Source organism: Pseudochaenichthys georgianus, chromosome 20, assembly GCF_902827115.2.
Source record: "Pseudochaenichthys georgianus chromosome 20, fPseGeo1.2, whole genome shotgun sequence".
NCBI classification, from domain to species: Eukaryota; Metazoa; Chordata; class Actinopteri; order Perciformes; family Channichthyidae; genus Pseudochaenichthys; species Pseudochaenichthys georgianus.
Window position 1 is genome coordinate 20,142,224 of NC_047522.1, and position 20,259 is coordinate 20,162,482.

The 20,259-nt window shown below is 43.6% G+C and overlaps 1 protein-coding gene across 2 annotated transcripts in view; it reads left to right on the top strand.

Moving 5' to 3' along the window:
- Window positions 1–20,259, top strand: part of LOC117465691 (cadherin-6-like) — a 55,508-nt gene that overhangs the window by 15,400 nt on the left and 19,849 nt on the right. For both annotated transcript variants that reach the window (XM_034108658.1, XM_034108659.2), the window contains exons 2-5: window positions 4,264–4,643; window positions 12,519–12,813; window positions 15,324–15,443; window positions 18,313–18,480. In XM_034108658.1, coding sequence (XP_033964549.1) covers window positions 4,407–4,643; window positions 12,519–12,813; window positions 15,324–15,443; window positions 18,313–18,480 — 820 coding nt within the window. In that variant the 5' untranslated portion in view covers window positions 4,264–4,406. The remainder of the gene's footprint in view (window positions 1–4,263; window positions 4,644–12,518; window positions 12,814–15,323; window positions 15,444–18,312; window positions 18,481–20,259) is intronic.

Sequence of the window (20,259 nt, forward strand, 5' to 3'; positions counted from 1 at the left end):
CATTGCTCGATGGGCAACTCCACACAATCTGTCACAGGCAATTTAAAGCAATTTACTTTTTTCATTTTTTCATCAAGCACTTTTTTTTAATGCAATTAAATGGCACATGATATGAAGCGAAGACGGGGCAGGCGAGAGAGCGAGCGTGTGTGTAAAGAGGGAGGAAATAAAGGCAGCCTTGTGCTTGTTGTAAACACTGCCTCTTAACTGGGGAAATATAATTATGGTGTCATGTTCTATTACACACCTTCATTATGACGATGGTGCTCCCTGAGAAAGTGAACAGCGACCTTTTCAAAAATCCCCTCCAGCGACAGGGATACATGGAAGATGGCTCTGCAACAGAAACACTCACTTTTTCCATGTCACCTTCTTTACAAATTGTTTTACTCTTGTTTCTATTTCTTTAAAGTAGCATTCAGGTTTATAGGTGTATGGTTGGTGGTTATGTTCCATTGGTTTAAGTAACATAGCACCACCACGACTGACTTTGCAAGGTTTATTCAAAGGAACACAATGCCAATGCAGAAATGTCAATAATAATCAGTAATACAACTTTGCCATTAACTACAGTAATTACAAAGGTCAAAGTTGAACCAGGGCTTCAGTCTATGGATGCCTAACAGATTATGTTTCTTCTCCAATGCAATGTTGAGTGTCTGACTGCTCGTGTTTCATGACCTTCTGTCATCTAACCACTGTTTCTAAGTATTTACTGTTATTATTAATCTAGGTAATAAACATGTTGCCATGGAAAGCGTACACAAAATAGATCAAAGTCCTAAAAAATTGGAAAATCCTCGCTCCGTCTTTCTTCCGACTTCACTCTCATACATCACAAATATAAAGAGGCAGGCATTTTGTCGCAGCTTAGCATTCTTAACCCGATGTGACATTTTTTGACTTTGCAAAATACAGCTTTAGCTGACATACTCGTGGTCCATGTCAAGAGCATTATCAGGGCTGTACAATATGGCTTCCAGAGTATGACAAATGTGGTCAAGGGGCGAGCACTCCCTAGGGACGTCAAAGCCTTCCATACAGTGAAAACATTAGCTTTCCACAGTGACATTATGAAGAAATCTATTGAAAAGGCCGGCTTCCCAACTGCTGGGGGACTCGAGGTATAAGCTTCATGAGTCCACCCAAGAGACCGACTGGTATTTCCAACTGCGCCGAAGCCTACAGCAAATCAATAGCTCAAAGTCCCACATGCTCTCACCAGCGTCAATTAAGTAAATTCATAAAGTCGAGTGCACTGGGAGTTGAGGGAGGAAAATAAAAAGGGAAAACTAGAGAGCGAGAGCAGGAAAAAAGCATCCAGTCATGTAGCAGATTTGGATAGGAAACAGAGCTTCTGCCATGAGAGTTGTGGCTTAGCGAAAGTGGTGGTCTATTCCTCCACGGGCATTATTAAGAAGCCTGACAGTCCATCTCACATTCACCTGCCTCCATCAGCACACGCACTGTTGACCCGGGAGTCTTCCCCCCCCCCCTTGCTGAGCCAGGCAGAGGACACATGCAAAGTGACTGGCTTTCAGCAAAAAGCCCAGTGATAATGCATATCAGCTCAGGCCTATGCAAGCAAAGTAGGCAGGGGCAGGGTGGTGGGGATGGGATGTGGCGACGGGAAGAGGGGGGGGCGCTATAAACTGCAGCGCATGAGGGAAAAGAGAAAGCTGGGACCTAACCCTCAGCTTCAACTGCTCACAATGTGCCTCATAAGGGGAAAGCAGGGCATGCCTTGGCTGCCTCTGGAAGACAGGTAGCGTAATGGATGGGCCAGTCTCCCAGCCTGACTGCTGACGCTGCTCTGACAGGACGTTTCTACCTCTCCTTCACTCCCTCTCTCCCCGTTTGCCCCGTAGTGTTGTCACGGTAACTACATCTGATTTCAAGAACTTTGCGTGTCGTGAATTTCTACCTGGCCGCCACATCTAGAGGGCATAAACAAACACTGCGATTGGAATTTGTTTAAAGAATAGACGAAGTGCATTGAGGCAGTTTGACGTGGACAAGTTTGGCCCAGAATCTACAAAGTCTTTCCAAGCAGACGTGCAATTATCCACTCTCGATACAAAAGCAGCATTGATGTTGTTGGCTTAAAAGCAACTTGAACCACGACCAGTTGCGAAACTACAGAGGTAGTTAGGACTGTCAGTACTCGACTCAGAACTTGTACAATAGTAAACAATGTCTATCAAATATTGCTCTTTGATTTCATCTTTCCACCAGGTGTGTGAGGCCTGCAAACTGCCGCATTGTGACGAGCGGTTTGCAAGCATCATTACATGATGGTGCACTTAGGGATGGTCTTGTAGTCAAAGCAAACAGTCGTCATGACAGACAGAGCCACATAGCTAAAGGCGGACACATTTATCGAACTCTTTATTGTGTGTTGAACTGAACCCACCCGCAAACAGCTTGACAAACGGGCGAAAAATGAAGCTTCTCTATTTTGTTTTTTGAGCCAACAAAGACACCCAGCCGACATCAATACCCCCATACTAAAGTTACTATAAAGCTTTCTCATTCGATGCTGGCAGACATCTGTTGGTAAAAAGCTGGGCGGTTGTTCTGTGACATTGCTTGACGGTTCGTCTTTATTTCTGTGGTCTCCGATTTTCAGATACTAAACTTAGCGCTATAGTATCTAAAGCAAAATGGTGGTATTGTGACAGGAGCCCTGCTTCTACTCCCCTTCCTGCACCTTTCCTCTTTCTTCGCTCCACTTCCCTCACTCAGTCTGTCTGGCAGGTCAGGGTACTTAATTCATGTCCAGAGACATTGTTTCCTAATTCCCCGACATACTGTGCGAGGAAAGACTTGCCATACATTGGTGCTAGATTGCATCCTCCTCTCCCCCACACGCCCCCTCTCCCTCCACCCGCCTTCTGAGAGTGTGCGATACGGAGGAACGTTGCAGACGCTCCCCAGCGGGCCCACTGATAACCCTCCTACCAAGCCCCAGCCGAGGAACACTGGCGGCCTGGATATCTTCCAGCCGCGAGGAATAATGAGAACAAAAGCAGAATACATGGCCTTCTTTCTCTTTCTTCCTACCCCTCCTTCTCCTCCACCTCCGTCCTGCTCTGTTCCTCTTGTTCCGTTCCCTTCACATATTGCCAGCGCGTTCTGCATTGGCACCACAGGAAAAGCAGATGGGTGGGAGAAATGATTGAGGGACGGGAAGCGGACAGATTCCACTGCTCACATCAGAGCCCTACTCTGTGGTTTGCAAACATTTTGTTCACTATCTTTACACTGATCTTAAGGTAATAAACTGGAGTTGACATTGCCCAGGGTCTCCATTGGCATTCAGCTGGGTTTGATAACAAAGTGTGCCGAAGCAGATTGTTTAAAAAGATAGAACAGGCCGCTCCACGAGCCTTGCACTCTATTAGATGTTGATTCAGGGGCTTAATGCAGATAAAGTAGCTCTACACGTGCTGTACAGGATGTAAGCCAATACATTGATGTGTACTATTTCTAATCTGATATTTATCAGGTTAGGTAGCACTCAGCCTGCCCATCAATCACTTGACTGACAGTCAACATACAGTACACTGAGTGTGCACATGCATGTATATCAGGGCTTGTGTGGATGGGAATGTGTGGACGTGTGTGCGAGTGGCAGCAGAAAGTCAACCACTGAGATGCAGATTTCAGATCAGCTCTCCAGCTTTGCCTCTCATGCCTCTTTTTCACCAGGAGCTGATTACCCACATTTGTTTGTGTATTTAACCCATTATTAATGTATTCTTTAAACAATGTGTGCATCTATTTGTATTTGTTGATATGTTTTACTCTAGGAAGTGTAATAGTAAAATGTAATTCGTCTCCTTAGATCTACCATTTTTTGGAAATATGTACAATTGCAGAAACTAAGAAACCGCCTGAACTCAGATGATGGAAACGGGAAAGGAAAAGCAATTTTTTCTTACAGTGAAATACATTTTGCTTCATAAACTAGGTCAATTGATTTCATTTGATGATTCAATTGATTGCATTATTTCTTATTTAAAGTGTTGGTTCATGGTTAACTTATTATATACCTAGCTAGTCCTAACAATTTCATAGATACATCTCTATTGATTCCCCCTCCCCATCTTGACTTGGTCCTTACTGAATTTTTTAAGTACTGCATCTTCAGAAAGCCTGGAACACTGAGCTGCTTTTGAGTACAGGTTAGGAAAGTACGGTAACGAACCACTGCTTCCCCTCCTGATATTGACACTCTGTTTTTCTCTGTAAATGTTCCAGGTGCTGTTTTTCCGCCCCACGTGACCGAGAGGAGCCTTCTCTGCTTCAATAGATTACAGCATGTGGACTGTTCCGATACTCTGACCAAGAACCACTGGACATAGACCACTGCGGGGGGAGAAGAAGGCTGTGGTGGTGTGGCCATGGATAGAAGGAGAGTTTGCGTATTGATGGTGCTGTGGGTTATGGCCCACCTCAGCTCTCCTGGTCACGGGCTCAGGGCCCTTCGGAGAACTACAGGGGGGCACAAGGGGGCCGCAGGACTGACGGGACAAGACGCCAATGGAGTGCCGCTGAGGCGATCCAAACGTGGATGGATGTGGAACCAGTTCTTTTTGTTGGAGGAGTACACCGGGTCTGACATGCAGTATGTCGGAAAGGTAATTAAAGATCCATTTTTTTCCTATGTCAGACACACAGAGGACCTTAATGCCACATCAGTTTCACACTGAAGTATTATTACATCCAATAATCAAACAAAAGCAAAGGGATAATAACATCCCACACCTTTGAGACATATTTAACTAGTCAGATTAATTAGCAAAACTGTGTTATTTATTGACCACAATAGTCTAATGTCTACAGAATAGTGTATCAGATCAGACTTTGTTCATTATTTGATCAGATTACTTCCTAATTCAAAATAATATTTTGTTTTTACTATGAACAAAATATAACAGATCACATTCCTTTTTACTGAGAGTCAGTTGCCTGTTTATCAGAAGTGTCCTTTGGTTCAGTTCTAAGTAGAAGAGCAATAAATAACAATGCATTAGATGAAAGAAATCTAAATTCTATTATGGGACCAATCCAAACCTGCTGTTTTCAGTGTGTTCAGAATGACTAAAGGAAGCACTGCGTATTTGATCTGCTCCAGTTGAATGAAAAAGAAAGGATTGTCTCACACAGATGCTCAAACTGCATCATTAGAAACCCGACGATACTCTGCGTGGTTTTTCGTTGTGAGTGAGCTCTATGAAGTCCATCTCACAAATTGTTAGTTCTGTAACACGGTGCATCAAATCTGCAGTCTCTCCCCCCCCCCCCCCCCCCCCCGACAGTCTGAGTGCTCTCCTCAATGTTTGTCTATTCTTCTGGGATTGTTTCTCCGCGGAGCCACTGTCTACACAACAAAACATGAACTTTTCACATGCCGGCATTTGAAAAGTCGCTTTTTTAGATCAATTAAAAAAATGTCTCATTACAGTATGTAGTCTTGTCGATACATATTTATGAAGTTCTGCTATTTTTCCGTCAATCCAAATGAATGCAAATTTCACCAAATACTGCTTTATTTGCATTTTACAGTCCTAGAACAAACTGAATTTGTGATACACCATTTTTAAAGTTTATTTTTTTAGCAAAAAGGGGGACAACCTGTGGTGCCTTTTCTTAGTAGCATAATGGATTCATTGATAATGTGATCAACCTCTATTAAATGAAATGAATTGTTCCTAATGAGCTGCTTTAAAATAAATAACATCCTATTACTGTTTCATTCTGTCTCTGAATCAACCCATCATCGGAGAGTAGACGTGACACGATACGCCGACCGGCTCATGAATGGGACTTCCTTCCATCCATCCTCAGGCTTTGTTTGCTGTCGCCTGTCCGATACATATTGTGCTTACTGTCATCTTTGCTTCTGCTTGCACGATGTCCATTCCACTCGCATCGTGCCGTCCGAGAGCGGCTGTCTTGCCCGACAGTAAAATATGACTTCCTCCGAAGGTATTATTTGTTCAACAATATGAAAACATCGTGTCGACCCAGATAACACTGGGGAATGTACAAGAAGACGGGCCAGCTAATGCTTTACATGCAGCGGAGCGGAAGTCAAGATATCAGCCTCCTCTCCCAACCTACTGTAATTGAGGAGATTGTGAAGCGTGGGGGCAAGGTCAGGACGACTGAGAAAGGAAGAAAGGGGGTTTTGTGCGAGGAGTTGAATGGGGCTGGCGCTTTGCATTCCGATCGTGTGTCCATGGAGGATAGAGTCATCCAACCAAATGAGATGCTGCAACATACGTCCTCTCAAAGTGAGGGTTGACTTTCAGCCCCCGTCTTAAAGGATTACAACACTCAATATGGTATGAGGCGGGCAAATACGAGAAAGAACAACAAAGTTGAAAAGAACAAAAAAAAACGAGTGAATGAAGATCAGAAGTAAGTACCGAGCATGATCAAACCACTTTGTCTTCAGAGCACGCTGATTGATGTGCCACTCGTCCTTTAAGCTTGTAAAAAGACTAATAGCGAAAGAAGAATGGATTATCTGAGTGTGGTATACACTTAGAGATCCAGAGGCTTTGGCCTAAGAGTCCGTCTCCTGAAGATGCCATTAAGGCATCAACCTTCGAGCACCACACTTAATCATGACTCTGAGCGCTTGTTGTCGTCGTCCCCCCCAAGTACATGCAGCTGGGAGCTTCTCCACAGTGTTAGCTCGCAAGCCAGTTGTCTCATAGGATTGTAGTTGGTGGATCTTATCTGATTGCAATTACTGTTTGTTAATTGCTTGATTAAGTACAAGTGATGAATAAGGCCCTAAACGGTATGAATAGCTTTCGAGTTGAACACGTGCCTCAGCATAGAGAACAACCATCTGCATCCGTATCCTCAGGTGGAGGCCATATCCGCATCAAGTGGGCCTGAAGAAAAAAACAACAATGTCAGAAACACAAAAGGGAAGGCTTTTGTCATTGCAAGTGACATCATTGCAACCAGAGAACACAGCAGGGAACAAAACCACTTTTGTTAGTCGAGAAAAAAATGAATTGGAAATAACACAATGGCAGGTTATTATAAACAAGGGAGCAGCTCTTGACACACAGTAAAAGATAGAACGATGAAACTACACTTGAATTACAACATCCCGTCTCCGGTTATTTGGTAAACTCAATCTCCCCCGGTTGCTTTTTTTCCGAAGGCTTTATCGAGTTGTGAAGTGCTAACAAATGAAAGTGTAATCTTTCCTGAGCAAGCGTAACAATGGCAGTTGGAACAGGAAGGAATTAAGGGAAGCGATCGAGATGAAGGGCAACAGGAGACTCCGCCGGTGTCTTGTTGTGGAGCTGGTTGGCTGCTAATCTTGCTGTATTGCCCAGCAATTTATTTTTTTCCTGCAGGACGGGGAATCGTACACGGCCTCTCATTAGCAGGCGAGCTGCATATAGGCCTCCGAGGGTCCGCGCTGTCACTGGGGGAAGAGAATATTTGTTTATTTCATTATTTCTTACTTTACCAAAGGGCACACATCCACTGCAAATGGTTAATGGCCTGTGGTTTAGGAGTGTTTGTGCTGTACTATCATATCTCATAAAGTATTTACAGCCCCTGATAGGCCCCAGTGGTTCTGGGTCTGCCGGGTAGACTCTTCAACACAGTCCCTAGCAAGTGAGCAATGTTCTCTGAATGTGAACACACACACACACACACACACACACACACACACACACACACACACACACACACACACACACACACACACACACACACACACACACACACACACACACACACACACACACACACACACACACACACACACGTCTGCCTCCAGTAATGGGCTGGAAATCAGAGGAAATAAAAAAGCGGCAGATGAACACAGACATAATATTCTTCCCAGTCCTGAATGACTCAGCGGTTGAAGCGACCTGGGGGAAAAGACTCGAGCGTCTTATGGCAGCTGAGTGGAAAGATGCAGGGATTGTTTGTGTTTGTTTGTGGGGGGTGGGGTGATTTGTGGTCTCTGTTCCCCCCCACTACCAGCTGCTCACCTTGGCAAAGAGGCAAGGAGTTTGCAATATGGCACGGGGCTGGCTGTACCCGCGCCATGGCAACCTCTGCGGTCTCCAGCCGCGGCTTGGAGCACACATTGGCAGTGTTTGTTGATTAGGCGATAAGTTCCTGCGTGTGTGCTGGGAGGGGGTGACTTCAATTATGCTCTTCTCCTGCGACGTGTGAGCAGCGGAGGAAAGGGTGTGATGAGGTCATGCAGCGACGAGGCCCGGCAAACATCTGTCTGACAACGTTGCAGGGGCGAGGCGATGTCGGCGCGAGATAGGTCGACATCACTACAACATCTTGCAATTGTTTTCATGCTATCGCCTGCCCACTACTGTTTGAACACCCGTTGATTTTGACGGGGTGAGATTAATTCATTTCTTATCATCAAACAGTCAAGTTTTGTATTTACCTTATGGACCCCATAGATAGTTTACATGTAATAATTATACAATCTTAAAGGTCACCTACTATGCAAAATCCACTTTTTCATGTATTTATACAGAAACATGTGTCCCCTGTGTGTAAAGAGATTCTGAAAATGTCAGGAAATAATATTTGCTCACATTTATATAAAAACCTGTCTGAACATGAGCAGATTTTGGCCACTTTATGATGTCATAGCGAGTTTTTAGCGTATGTAACCATGAGCCAATCACCAACAAGGTAACCCCCCCACCATATAACCTGAATCTCCTCCAAGAGCACCATTGTGTTATTTGTAACCAAATATTTTCATCTAAATTAATAGACAGAGAATCAGCACTTTTGAAACAGGGCTGAAACAGAGGGGATTATGGGTAATGATGCAATGCATGATCTGTTTGGTATTTGGAGCCAAACACTTGAGACATGTTTAGTATAAATCTGAGAACTATAATATATTGATGAAAAAGAGTACAATAGGGGAACTTTAAAAAACGACTCCATAAAAGCAGTGAGGACACGACCTCAGGCCCTGTAGCAAAGTAAACAAACTGTTGAGAATTTATTTTAATTAAAAGATAACATGCTGGAAATTATGTATGGCACAAAGAACTAAAGATGTCAGAGGTCCACATAAGAGAAAATATGTTAAGGGACATTTCACCTTTAAGCCTCTGCAGCTCTGATGGCATATCACAAGTTTACACATCAACACACATTTGATAGGCTATTTTTGTGCACAGTCTGAGGCTACCATCTGGCTTCATAGAAGGCAGCCAGTTCTCAACAGGCCAGGACACAAGGCCTTAAAGGCTAACTGGCTAATTGCCCTTAGCAGCCCATTTTCAGTGCCATCTTTTGGGCCTAACTTGAGTGAAGAACAAATGGCGGCCAGATCGAGTCTGCACTAACATTTTCTGCACTTGAAGCTGATTAATTTCACAAACAAAGACAGCTTGCTTCTAAGTTCTCACGCACAGATGTCTGATGAGTACCACTTCACTACTCAGCCCACTTCAAACTGAAAGATGAAGCACATAGGAATAGAAATAAATATCTTCTACTGTGAAAAAATGCCAACCATTTGAAATCACTGCTGAGAAGGCTAATTGAGTGGAGGGTTTTGAAACAGATAGCATTGTATTGATTATATAATGTTTCAGTAAATGAACATTGGTTTGCTTCACAGCTGATTCACTGCCAAGACACATGTTGTAGTCATATTTGCCTTTGAGCCTTATTTTCCTAGAACTCCACTCATTTCAAAGAATCTCTAACTCAAGTTTCATGTTTGATTTAGTTGTTTTAAAGAAAGAAGAAGAATATATTTAGATTACATTAGTTCGGAAAACATAATTTGATGAGATTAGTGATGTAATTCTCATGTAAATATGAAGGTACCACATCACTTTAAGAGTGGAAATGGGAGAAAGCTATTTGTCCCAAAAGAAGACCATAGCAGCCCATTTAAACATCATTAACACACTGTGTCCTCATTGTGTATGACTTCCTTTATGCTTTATGCTAAACTAAGCTTATACTGGCTGTAGTCTACTTTCTATAAAATATGAAAGTGGTGTAGTTTTCTCATCTAACAATCTGCAGGAAAGCTTTTAACTTTAGAAGATGAGGATATTGGGCCACTATTATAGACAGAATGACTTGATACGATCGTTTCCTCTTTCTTTCTTTATAAAAAGACCAGAAGTCTCTGTGTTAATGGCTATAGCGTCATGCTCTCTTCCTTTTTTACGATTTGGTACCATAGGAGGGCAAAGGAGAAAAGGCTAGCTATTGATGTGCCAGAGCTTCTTGGTGCCCATACTGAATGCACATGTGGCTTTCTTGTTCTCCCCCTGTGACAGTTTAATTGTATTTTCGATATAAATTGATCAGAGGGCCATTGTGGATGCACGTTGGGCTGCCACATTGATTTCCGGCCGGGAGAGGTTTTTTTTATCTGCTCTTAATTTGAGTAGAAGGGTTGCAGTAAATGTTCCTCGCCAGCAAGGTGGGCAACTGGGAGGGACAGGGTCATTGCAGCGGGCGATGGAGTTCGATACTGCCTTGTAATATCCTTGAGGGGAGCGAGGAGGAACTCTTGAGACCACAAGAACTCTCTGTTTCCATAGAAATGACAGTCGACACAGCATATGTCACACTGTCTATCTCACATCTCTGAAAGAGAGGTCTTATTAACTGAATTGTTGTGCCAGCTGAGATAGGCAGCTTGATAGACAATCATAGGAAAGGACATTGCAGCTATAACAGCGGGAGAAAGATAATAATGTTGGATTGTGAATTGTTTTCAGCCAACTGAGTCTCTGTTGGAAGCACATACTGTAAAGCAGAATGGTAAACAAATAAAAATGCGCGTGATATTCTCTTGGCTTGGTTAAACGGAGGGAATAAAAATAAAATGAGAGTTGTTGTGACCAAAATACAAGTGGTTTAATGAAACAGTGCGCCACTCCAGATCCTAATCCGAAAAGAAACTGAAATGCTGTAACACACCCGACCGGCTCGGTGAGACAGACAGAGAAAGGAATGAAAACAGTCATTTTAACCAGCATTCAAGCAGGCGAACAAAATAGTGTTAAAGATGCTAATCCACAAAGCTGTTCGTCTCACGTGCCAGCTTTGCCCTGATATAACAGCATGAATTAGTAAAGCCTCCGAGCACCTGGGATGAAAAGCTTTTTAATATATGATGAGAAGGGAGACTTTGCAATGTGCTCCCACGTGACCCAGCTGGAACGCACAATATCCCCCCTCAGTCTGTCCGCCGGCACAGCCAGAAATGCTTGTAGACACAAATATGCATTCGAACTGTCAAAATCAAACGCGGTGGCTCACTTGAGTTAACGAGGTGTCAACAGCACACATAGGAACCACGTGCTTGTGCCCACTCGTCGGCGTAAACATTCGGATGGCCACGTTTTTTTACTTTGAAAACATGTAACCTCTTTTTGCCCTGTGCCTCCCCCTGCAATCATTACCGTGTCCTTGGTTATTAAAGAGGGGAATGGGAAGTGGGCAGGAAAGTAGTGGGAGGGGAAAACGACTGGACAAGCTTTTGATGAGTTCCCGGAGATAAATATGTTGGGGGGATTTGGTGGTGGAATTAAAATGTCAGCGCATGCTAAGCTGCTGTTCATGCAGAAAAAGAATTAAACAGGAGATGGAGAGGGAGAAAGCAAATAATAATGAGAAGCTCCACAGACTGGTGGTCCTCTGGCATGTTGGTCATGTTGCTGATCCATCAGGGATTGGCAGGCGGCGGACGTGAGCGCAGTCATGCTGGTACTTCACAGACTTCGACCCACTGGCATTCTGTTTTACAGCACTGTGAAAATGCCACAGTGGCCCTGCGGTAAGAAACGTGATGACAACCTGAAAGTGCAATGCCAGTAAAATGCGACATAAATGCTCCGACTCTGTGTTTTCTGCTCGGCAGGATCCGAATAGCACAGATGACGCGATGACAGTTTACTAAAGAGGATATGAATCTGTTAAACAACACCAAACACACTTATCAAAGCTGTCACTGCTTCTTTGCCAAGACCCAGATTGGTCAGATTGCTGATATGTGCACAGTGTATCAGAAATATTTAAGCGGGGAACTGTGATTTTACTTTGCAATTGGATTCTGTTGACATCCTTGGTAGGCTACTAAGTGATTTATGCTTAGATGTTGGTTTTGTATGCACTTCACTTCTCGGTGATCACCTGTCAATCAAACGGTGCAGCGGGTGCTCTGATGTTTGTCTTTGTTCGTGGACTTTATGAAGATGAGGTTTCTGTTCACCGTGGCTATCCGAAGATAATATGTCTCTGGAGAGAAGCTAGCTGACATTTGGTGTCCATAAGAGCACATTAAGCAAGTGTGAAAGCTTTCATAAAGTGAACTTGAAATCACTGTTGTGCTTTAACAATTAGCAATAGAGAGCTGCAAAGTGGAAATGTATTAGAATGAAAACGCCACAAACTGTTGTCTGGTTCTGCAGGGATCATTTTCTTTTTCTTTTTTTTCCTCCCCACAGCTTCACTCGGATTCAGATCGAGGAGATGGGAACACGAGGTACGTCCTCACAGGGGAGGGGGCCGGGTCTCTCTTCAGGATAGACGAGAAGTCTGGGGACATTCACGCCACCAAGAGGCTGGATCGGGAGGAGAAGGCCTACTACATCCTCCGGGCCAAGGCCGTCAACCGCTTCACCAACGAGGCGCTGGAGGGGGAGTCCGAGTTCATCATCAAGATCCACGACATCAACGACAACGAGCCGCGCTTCACCAAGGACCCGTACATGGCCAGGGTCCCTGAAATGTCTGACATCGGTAAGTTCTCGACGTATATATTCCTGATAATACCATTCATTGACTTCTTTAAAGATTCAAGATTCAAAGATGCACAAAGATACAGTGTAGAAATGGCAATGACATTCTTCTGACCTGAGCTCCTCCAACAATGCAACATATATAATAAAATACAAAATAAAAAGTAGTGCAACAAGTCTATATCCATGTCAAATAGAATATGGGATGTACAAGCTGTACAAGAACAGAATATGAAATTAAATCATGTAAATTAAGACACAATTAAATACGGTTTATTTAACGATAACAAAGTAAGACAGTTATATAGAAAAAGAAATTATACTCTCAATCCGTTGTTTACCTATTGCACATCTATTGTGCGGATGTGTTTGTCCAATGATGATGTGCCCATGTAATAATCTAACTGAATATCACATATGTTAGCTGACACAGGCTAACATATCTGGTTGGCCCCAGAGATATGTCTTCCATAAAGGGAAATTAAAGATTGAATTGATAAAATAAAAAGGAAACCAAAAACAGATTAGCAAATTAATAACAGTAATTAATTTCGGGAAAATAAATATGTTGTGTGCACAGCAGGCAAAGAGAGTCGCATTTAGTATGTGAAAAATAAATGTATTAATCAAAAGCACACAATAATTACACGAATGAAGGTGTTTATGCAGCTGGATTAAAAGGCTTATGATTCAGATTGGATAGAGACATTTCAAAATGGCAGATTTACTGGATCAATGGGACTTTATCAATCATAATAATGATGCAGGCTTAACATAGAGGGCCCGGCTAATTAAATGAGACTAGAAGCTGTTTTATGTGCCGAAAATAAACAAGGTAAAGTGTTTCTGTCACGGTTACAGCACTGGTGCAGATAATCTTTTAAATACAGTATTGTATCTTATTAAAACTGTATTTAATTGAATTACCATCAGCTGTTTCCTCATAATGAATAACTTCAGATTTCACTTCTGCATGGTCTGATTCTTACGCACCATTTTCTATTCCCATTATCATTCCTTCTTGTCATTCGGCTCCAGATTAAACTTTAATTTACTGTGCACTTTGGCTCTAGCTCTTAGTCTAAAAGTACAGAGTGGCCTCATGAATATAGATAAACAATATAAAAAGGCGCCTAATCAATACTTGCATGAAAACATGGTTTGAACTCCGTGTTCTGTTCTGCGCTGCTGTGGAGCTTTGGAGGCTGAGGGACATTGGTCCTGCAGCCCAGACATGTGACAGAGTTGTCACTTGGTTCAGTAAGCCCAAGAGAGAGAGGCCAGCACTTATCTAAGGGCAGCACGGGTGCCCATGGCAACAACCGAGGTGTGATGTCACTGGTTGGCAGAGCATGTGTTCACGAGTGACTACGTCCAGACACTGCCCCTTTAAATGTGACATACACTTTGAGATGTATTATCGTCTCACGGCTCTGACATTCTCCTCTTTGGACTCTTGTGCTCGGGCGACTTTGACGCGCCCCTCCTTTGACGCGCCCCTCCTTTGACGCGCCCCTCCTTTGACATCTGAACGATTACACTTGAGGTCATTTACTCCCCCTGCACAAAAACTGCGATCGTTCCTGACTTTTTTGTCAGAAAATTCTTTTCTCCGAAGCTTAAAGTCAGCGATGAGATGGCTGATGTGGATCAGTGATATTTTTCTAAAAGCCGCTGTGTCAGAAAAGCCTCTTTGAGTCTAATTCCCTAGTTAAAGGTATTAGTCATCAAGGTTCGGTGAACTTACTCAGGAATCCTCCGAACTGTCACTTACAGCAAATCAGACAGCCGTGGTCTTTCTCTCTCTGCTTTTTGGTTTTATAGTTTCTTTCCCCAGAACATCCATCACCCATACGAATGACATTGATTTTAAAAGGAGGGAAACTCTCCCTGTCACCCCTTACAGATCATAGCTGACATCAAATTAGTGAAGTTTCACAGGGCCGTTATCCCATTGTATTTCACAATTCTATATTTATACCACTTTGCCATTAAATATTTCTACTCAATTAATTTTCCTCTGCATGTAATGAGGCAACACTTGGCCCCGCAAGGCGCCATTTGGGAGGTAGTACTTGGCTAACTGTTTCCCTTTGTTCTACTGAAATAGGGCTTCAGCCTCCCTGGAAGAGAAAATGGATCACAGTCTTTCGCCTACGATCAGATATTTGGCTTCTTAGACACTACAGATCTGTGGATACACTAATAGGCTTCTTGGGGTTTGCAAAGAGCCGGTATCAGTGGCGCTGCTATGCTTAGAGAGATATACTTAGAAAAATACATTAGGACTTATCGATTACTCGTGAAAATCAATCACGTGTGAGGGTATAAGTGGCCGAGGATAGAGATTGGTTGGGGTAATGCAAAGGGACAGACATGATCAGTCACATTCTGAATGATTAGAAGAGGATCGGACACCTCATCAGAAGGTGCATCAGCTTCAGCAGCAGGCAATTTTCAGCAGTATTGTAGAGTTGATTCATTGTCATGCATTTTCTCCCCCCCCCCCAGGCACCTCCGTGATTCAGGTGACAGCTGCAGATGCCGACGACGCCACCTACGGGAACAGCGCCCGCGTGGTGTACAGCATCCTGGAGGGCCAGCCATACTTCTCTGTGGACCCAGAAACCGGTCAGTAGGAAAATCGACACAGCAATACTCATATTCAGCTCCCGGGTCATACTTTGTGTTTATTCCTCCAAGTTTGATGTAGAAAAAGAAATAGCTTTGCTCAAGAACTTTTGATAAATGTGTATCCTGAAGAAAAAAGCATTTACGTCTTAGAATAAAGTATAACTAAAGCTTTTAGATGCTTCAAAATGGATGTTCTTTGGAATCGACTTTAATTTGGAATCCGGTTAAAAGAATGCTATTTTATTTATATGCCTTAGAAACACTACAGACACAAATGACCCATTCATTTTTATGTCTGTGCCTTATTGGCACATGTACAGCTCCGGAGCAATACCATTTGATTTCAGAAATATATCAAAACAACTAAATCAAGTTTGTTAGTCCTTCGGAATCCAAAGGCTAAAAAAAATAAAATGTATTGTGAGAATAAATCCTCGAAAGAAAAGTCAAAGATTATAATGCCTCAGTAGAACAGCATTGTGCACAACTCTTCAGTATGTCTTCAGTGGAAAAGCTCTTATCCTCGCTCTAACAAGGCAACTGCCATTGCACTCTCTCCCTACATACTGTATGTAACCCACACGTTTACACCCTTTCATCTGGAGGTGGCCATTCTGCTAAAACAGAACAGATCACTAACTGACACAGAAATAGAGGAGGCACGCTGAGCTTTACCAAGAAAGAAAATTAAAACAATTTATCAGAAAAAAACTCCAAGAAGGCTGTGAATTCCCCTTGAACTGAACCAAATACCAACACGTCTGCCTCCTCTCGCTGGCTGACAGGCGGGGGGGGGGGGGGGATTTATAGTGTGAGTGGCAAATCACCAACCCCCAAAATCTAGCCGCTTGCTAGTTTTAATCATTAATGTAGGCTTTGGAACACATCCCGCTCCTGTCTTTTCTGCTTAAACAAAAGGGAAACGACAAAAAAGCCATTTGCAGATTAGCGTGGGGATTAACAGTAATATGGTTTATCCCACATGTGGTATGTAAACTGACATCCCCTCTTACACAAAGACATGCCTGGACATCACATTATAAGCAGGATTTGTTTCTCTTCTCCTCCTCGGTGTGTGTGCATTGTAGTCATTAGGCAATAACAAAGGTAGAGCTATAGAGAGAGCGTGACGCTGCTTTAAAGTGGCTATACGCTTGCTTCCTTTCCTCAACGATCGCTTTTTTCGTAACACCGTGTCGTCCGTGAGATACATCATTAGGAAGAAGAAGAAAAAAAGTTGAAGGGCCTTTTAAACAGCGTCGGCCAGTCTGATCTCAGCTGGAATGATGCACCACGTCTGTTTGATATGCAATGAATCATCTATTCAGAAAGTGATGAAGTTTGCAAAGTAGTTTATTCAGGGTGAGATTTAATTATTTGTTTTACTTTACTGCCACTGAACCTCATCTGTCTGCCTCTCTCCCTCCACCTGCTTCCACATGCTGCTCCTAATTCCAACATGTAATAGAAGACATGATTTAAGACCGCCTCTGATGGGAGACGCAGCACAACTTTTGAATATGCTGCCAATTACGGCTTTACCCAGTCTCTGTCCTGACTCCAAATCAGACATCCAACATGTCGGAGCGCAGGAGTAAGCAACTTCAAGGCACTTAAGAGGCGGAATGTTAACTGAGCCTTAATTCCAAAGAGGAGGTAAATGATGCTGAATGCATTTGGAGGTGCATGTTACGCGTGGAGATTTAAAGGCATAAGCTGTGGTTTTGGAAGAGTGGCTCTGTGGTCCACTTACCAGTTAAATCACGAGAACACAGACTCCACACTGTGCTCCTGTGTGACCGCGGAGCTCACTTCCGCCGCGCCTCCTCGGCAAGAGAACTGACCTCTCTGTAATAAAATGTTCCTCGTGGTTTAATTATCTAGCCTGTAGATGCATAAATCTAAAAAATGAAATGTCATTTATTTAATATAGCTGATGCAGCCAGGCTTTTTTCCAGGCAGATACAGTGATCTTTGATATGCAGTCCACCTGTGGAGGAATATCATTATTTTTATGTCATAATAGTTCGATTCGGAAAGGTTGGACAGAGAACCTGTCAGACTTGCATAGTTTGATGATGACTTAGGGGTGCATTCACACCTAATAGTCCGTTTTCTGGTATGTGAACGCACTGTGTATTTGCTCTGTTCATATCATAGCTGCATTCACATAACATTATGAAAACATACCATGATATTTTAATAGGAGTCAGTTTGAAGTTGTATTGACCCATATGTTATGTTCCCGCTCACCCAAAATATATTTTTGCTGCTGCAGAGGACATTGTTGACCGCAGCTGAAGGGTCAGTGAGTTCACAGGTCCTCTTGTGCTGAGCGCACCTCAGAAAATGCAGTCAGTTATATAAAGTGACTAAAAGGGCAAATGAGGGGCTGGTGATGCATCAGAGTCTCTTTAAACTTATAAGCAAAAGTGATTAAAAGTTTTGTCCTGCAATTTTAATGAAAATCAGCTTTTTGTCATTTATACCAATCAAATTAAACATTGAACAATGCGTTAAGGGCTGCAACTAATGATTATTTTCATTATGCATTAGTCTGTTGATTAACGTCTTGATTGCTTGACTACTAATTGTGTAAATAAAATGTCTAAGAATTGTGAAAAATGCCTTTGAGCTTTGGTTAATCCACCCAAAATAATATATGCAGTTTCATTTAATGTATGTCAACGCAAAGCAGGAAAGAGAATATTGACTGTTTAAGCGTTTCTATATAATACAGTTTTTATTTGAACTGAAACAGAAATTCAAGGGTTGTGATTGAGGGCATGGACTTGACTTGTTAGATAACCAAATGGTCATTCTTTTCAAATAAACTCTCACCATGAATCTGTGCATTTCTCCTCAGGCCTGATCAAGACCGCCCTCCCTGGCATGGACAGAGAAGTGAAGGAAAACTACCAGGTTGTGATCCAGGCTAAGGACATGGCGGGGCAGATGGGGGGGCTCTCCGGCACCACCACGGTCAGCATCACACTCGCAGACGTGAACGACAACCCGCCACGCTTCACCAAGAGTGAGTACAGGCCTTCTGGAACCCCCCCCCCCAACACACACACACACACACACACACACACACACACACACACACACACACACACACACACACACACACACACACACACACACACACACACACACACACACACACACACACACACACACACACACACACACACACACACACACACACACACACAGAGTGACCAATACTCAGCCCATGAAAACCACTTGTCACTGGGAGCCGGTGCCAGGCAGGCAGCCCCCATCTGGTGTCAGTTTCAAATGAATTTGGATTATTGCAGGGAGTTTTGTGCGACTAAGGCGGGCCTCTTAAAGGCAGCGAATAATTAAATATAGAGCCATATGACAGAGCGAGGGGTCCTGAAAAGTGCATCAGATCATCCCTGTAATCCCTATTAAATGAAGAGAGTACGTTCACTGGCCTTTATCTCCCCTACTCGTCCTCTCTTTGTCTATCTTCTGCTGCCTTTGACTCCATAAAACCAATGTTCTCATTTCAGTGCTTCACCTCTCCTTGGTGAATCACCCCCCCCCTCTTTTTGTAACCCTCTCACTCATCAATCATCAATTCTCCCTTTCTGCTCCCTTCCTACTCACTTTCAGTCTCGCACATTGTCTCCCTTTCTTCTCCCTCCTCCCACCCGTCTCACTTCCTCTTGTGCATCTGGCAAACGGGGAAGACAGCCAGATCAGATTGACAGATTACTGGTGTCGTCGTGTTTCCCCTCAGTAACAGCAAGCGCACTGTGCACTGTACAGTGGGCGACGCGAGGCAAACACGCGACCGCAGAACTCCCGCCGTCCCCGCATTTATCACTCCCTCCTTCCACCAGCTTGAGGGGAGGGAAAGGGGGGGGGGAGACAGACGCTGTCATCTCTGCCCCTGCGCCAATGAATGAACAGTGAGAGGAGGGAAGGAGGGAGATGGATACGACAGGGATGGAGGAGGTGACAGGAGAAGAAAGAAGAAGAGTGATGCAGGCGACAGAAAGACAGCCTGTGATGGAGGAAGGGGGGGGAGACAGAGGGGAAGATTGAAAGTGGAAGAGATATTGTAATGGGACACCCAGAGGAGGTGGAGTGTCAGGAAGCGATATCATTGTTGTCTGCCGGAGTGATGCCTCTTCTTTTCCACCCAATGCTAAATACCTGTTAGCCTAGGGAAACCTGCTAGTAGTGCCTCGCTTTCAGTGTGTGTGTGTGTGTGTGTCAGCGTCACAGAGACCTGCCGACTCAGGCGTTGCCAAAACACTGTCAGCATGTTTTATTAGTGTGACAGTGCTGTTTGTCTCCGCAGGCTGTGTGTATATCACGCCCGCTCCCCCCGCAGTCCAGCTATTTATTTAAGCATACAAGATGCAGCTGGGGCCACCGCGGCCGACAGGCAGCCATCAATTCATCCGCCTCAAACCAGGAAATCATCTTACAAAATAAAAAAAAATAAGAATAAGAAGAAGGAAGCAATTAATTTGTGTTGAGCAAATTGGCCCAGAATTGATGTCACATCCTAAATATCTGAGTCAATACCGCTTGTAGCAACTTATGTGAAAGGCCAAATGTCTGTTTTTGAAAATGAAATATGTTTCACCGCATATGAAATGGCTGCTCCACAGCTGATCTACAAATGTTGCAGCACTAAATCTCCCACACGGCTTCTTCTTTCACACACTCTCACTCCCCGCCTGGCTCCTATATTGCTGCTCTCTGATTTGCTCTGACTCACTCCCTCCCGGACTCTTGTATTCTTGCTCTCTGACTCACCCACTTTCCC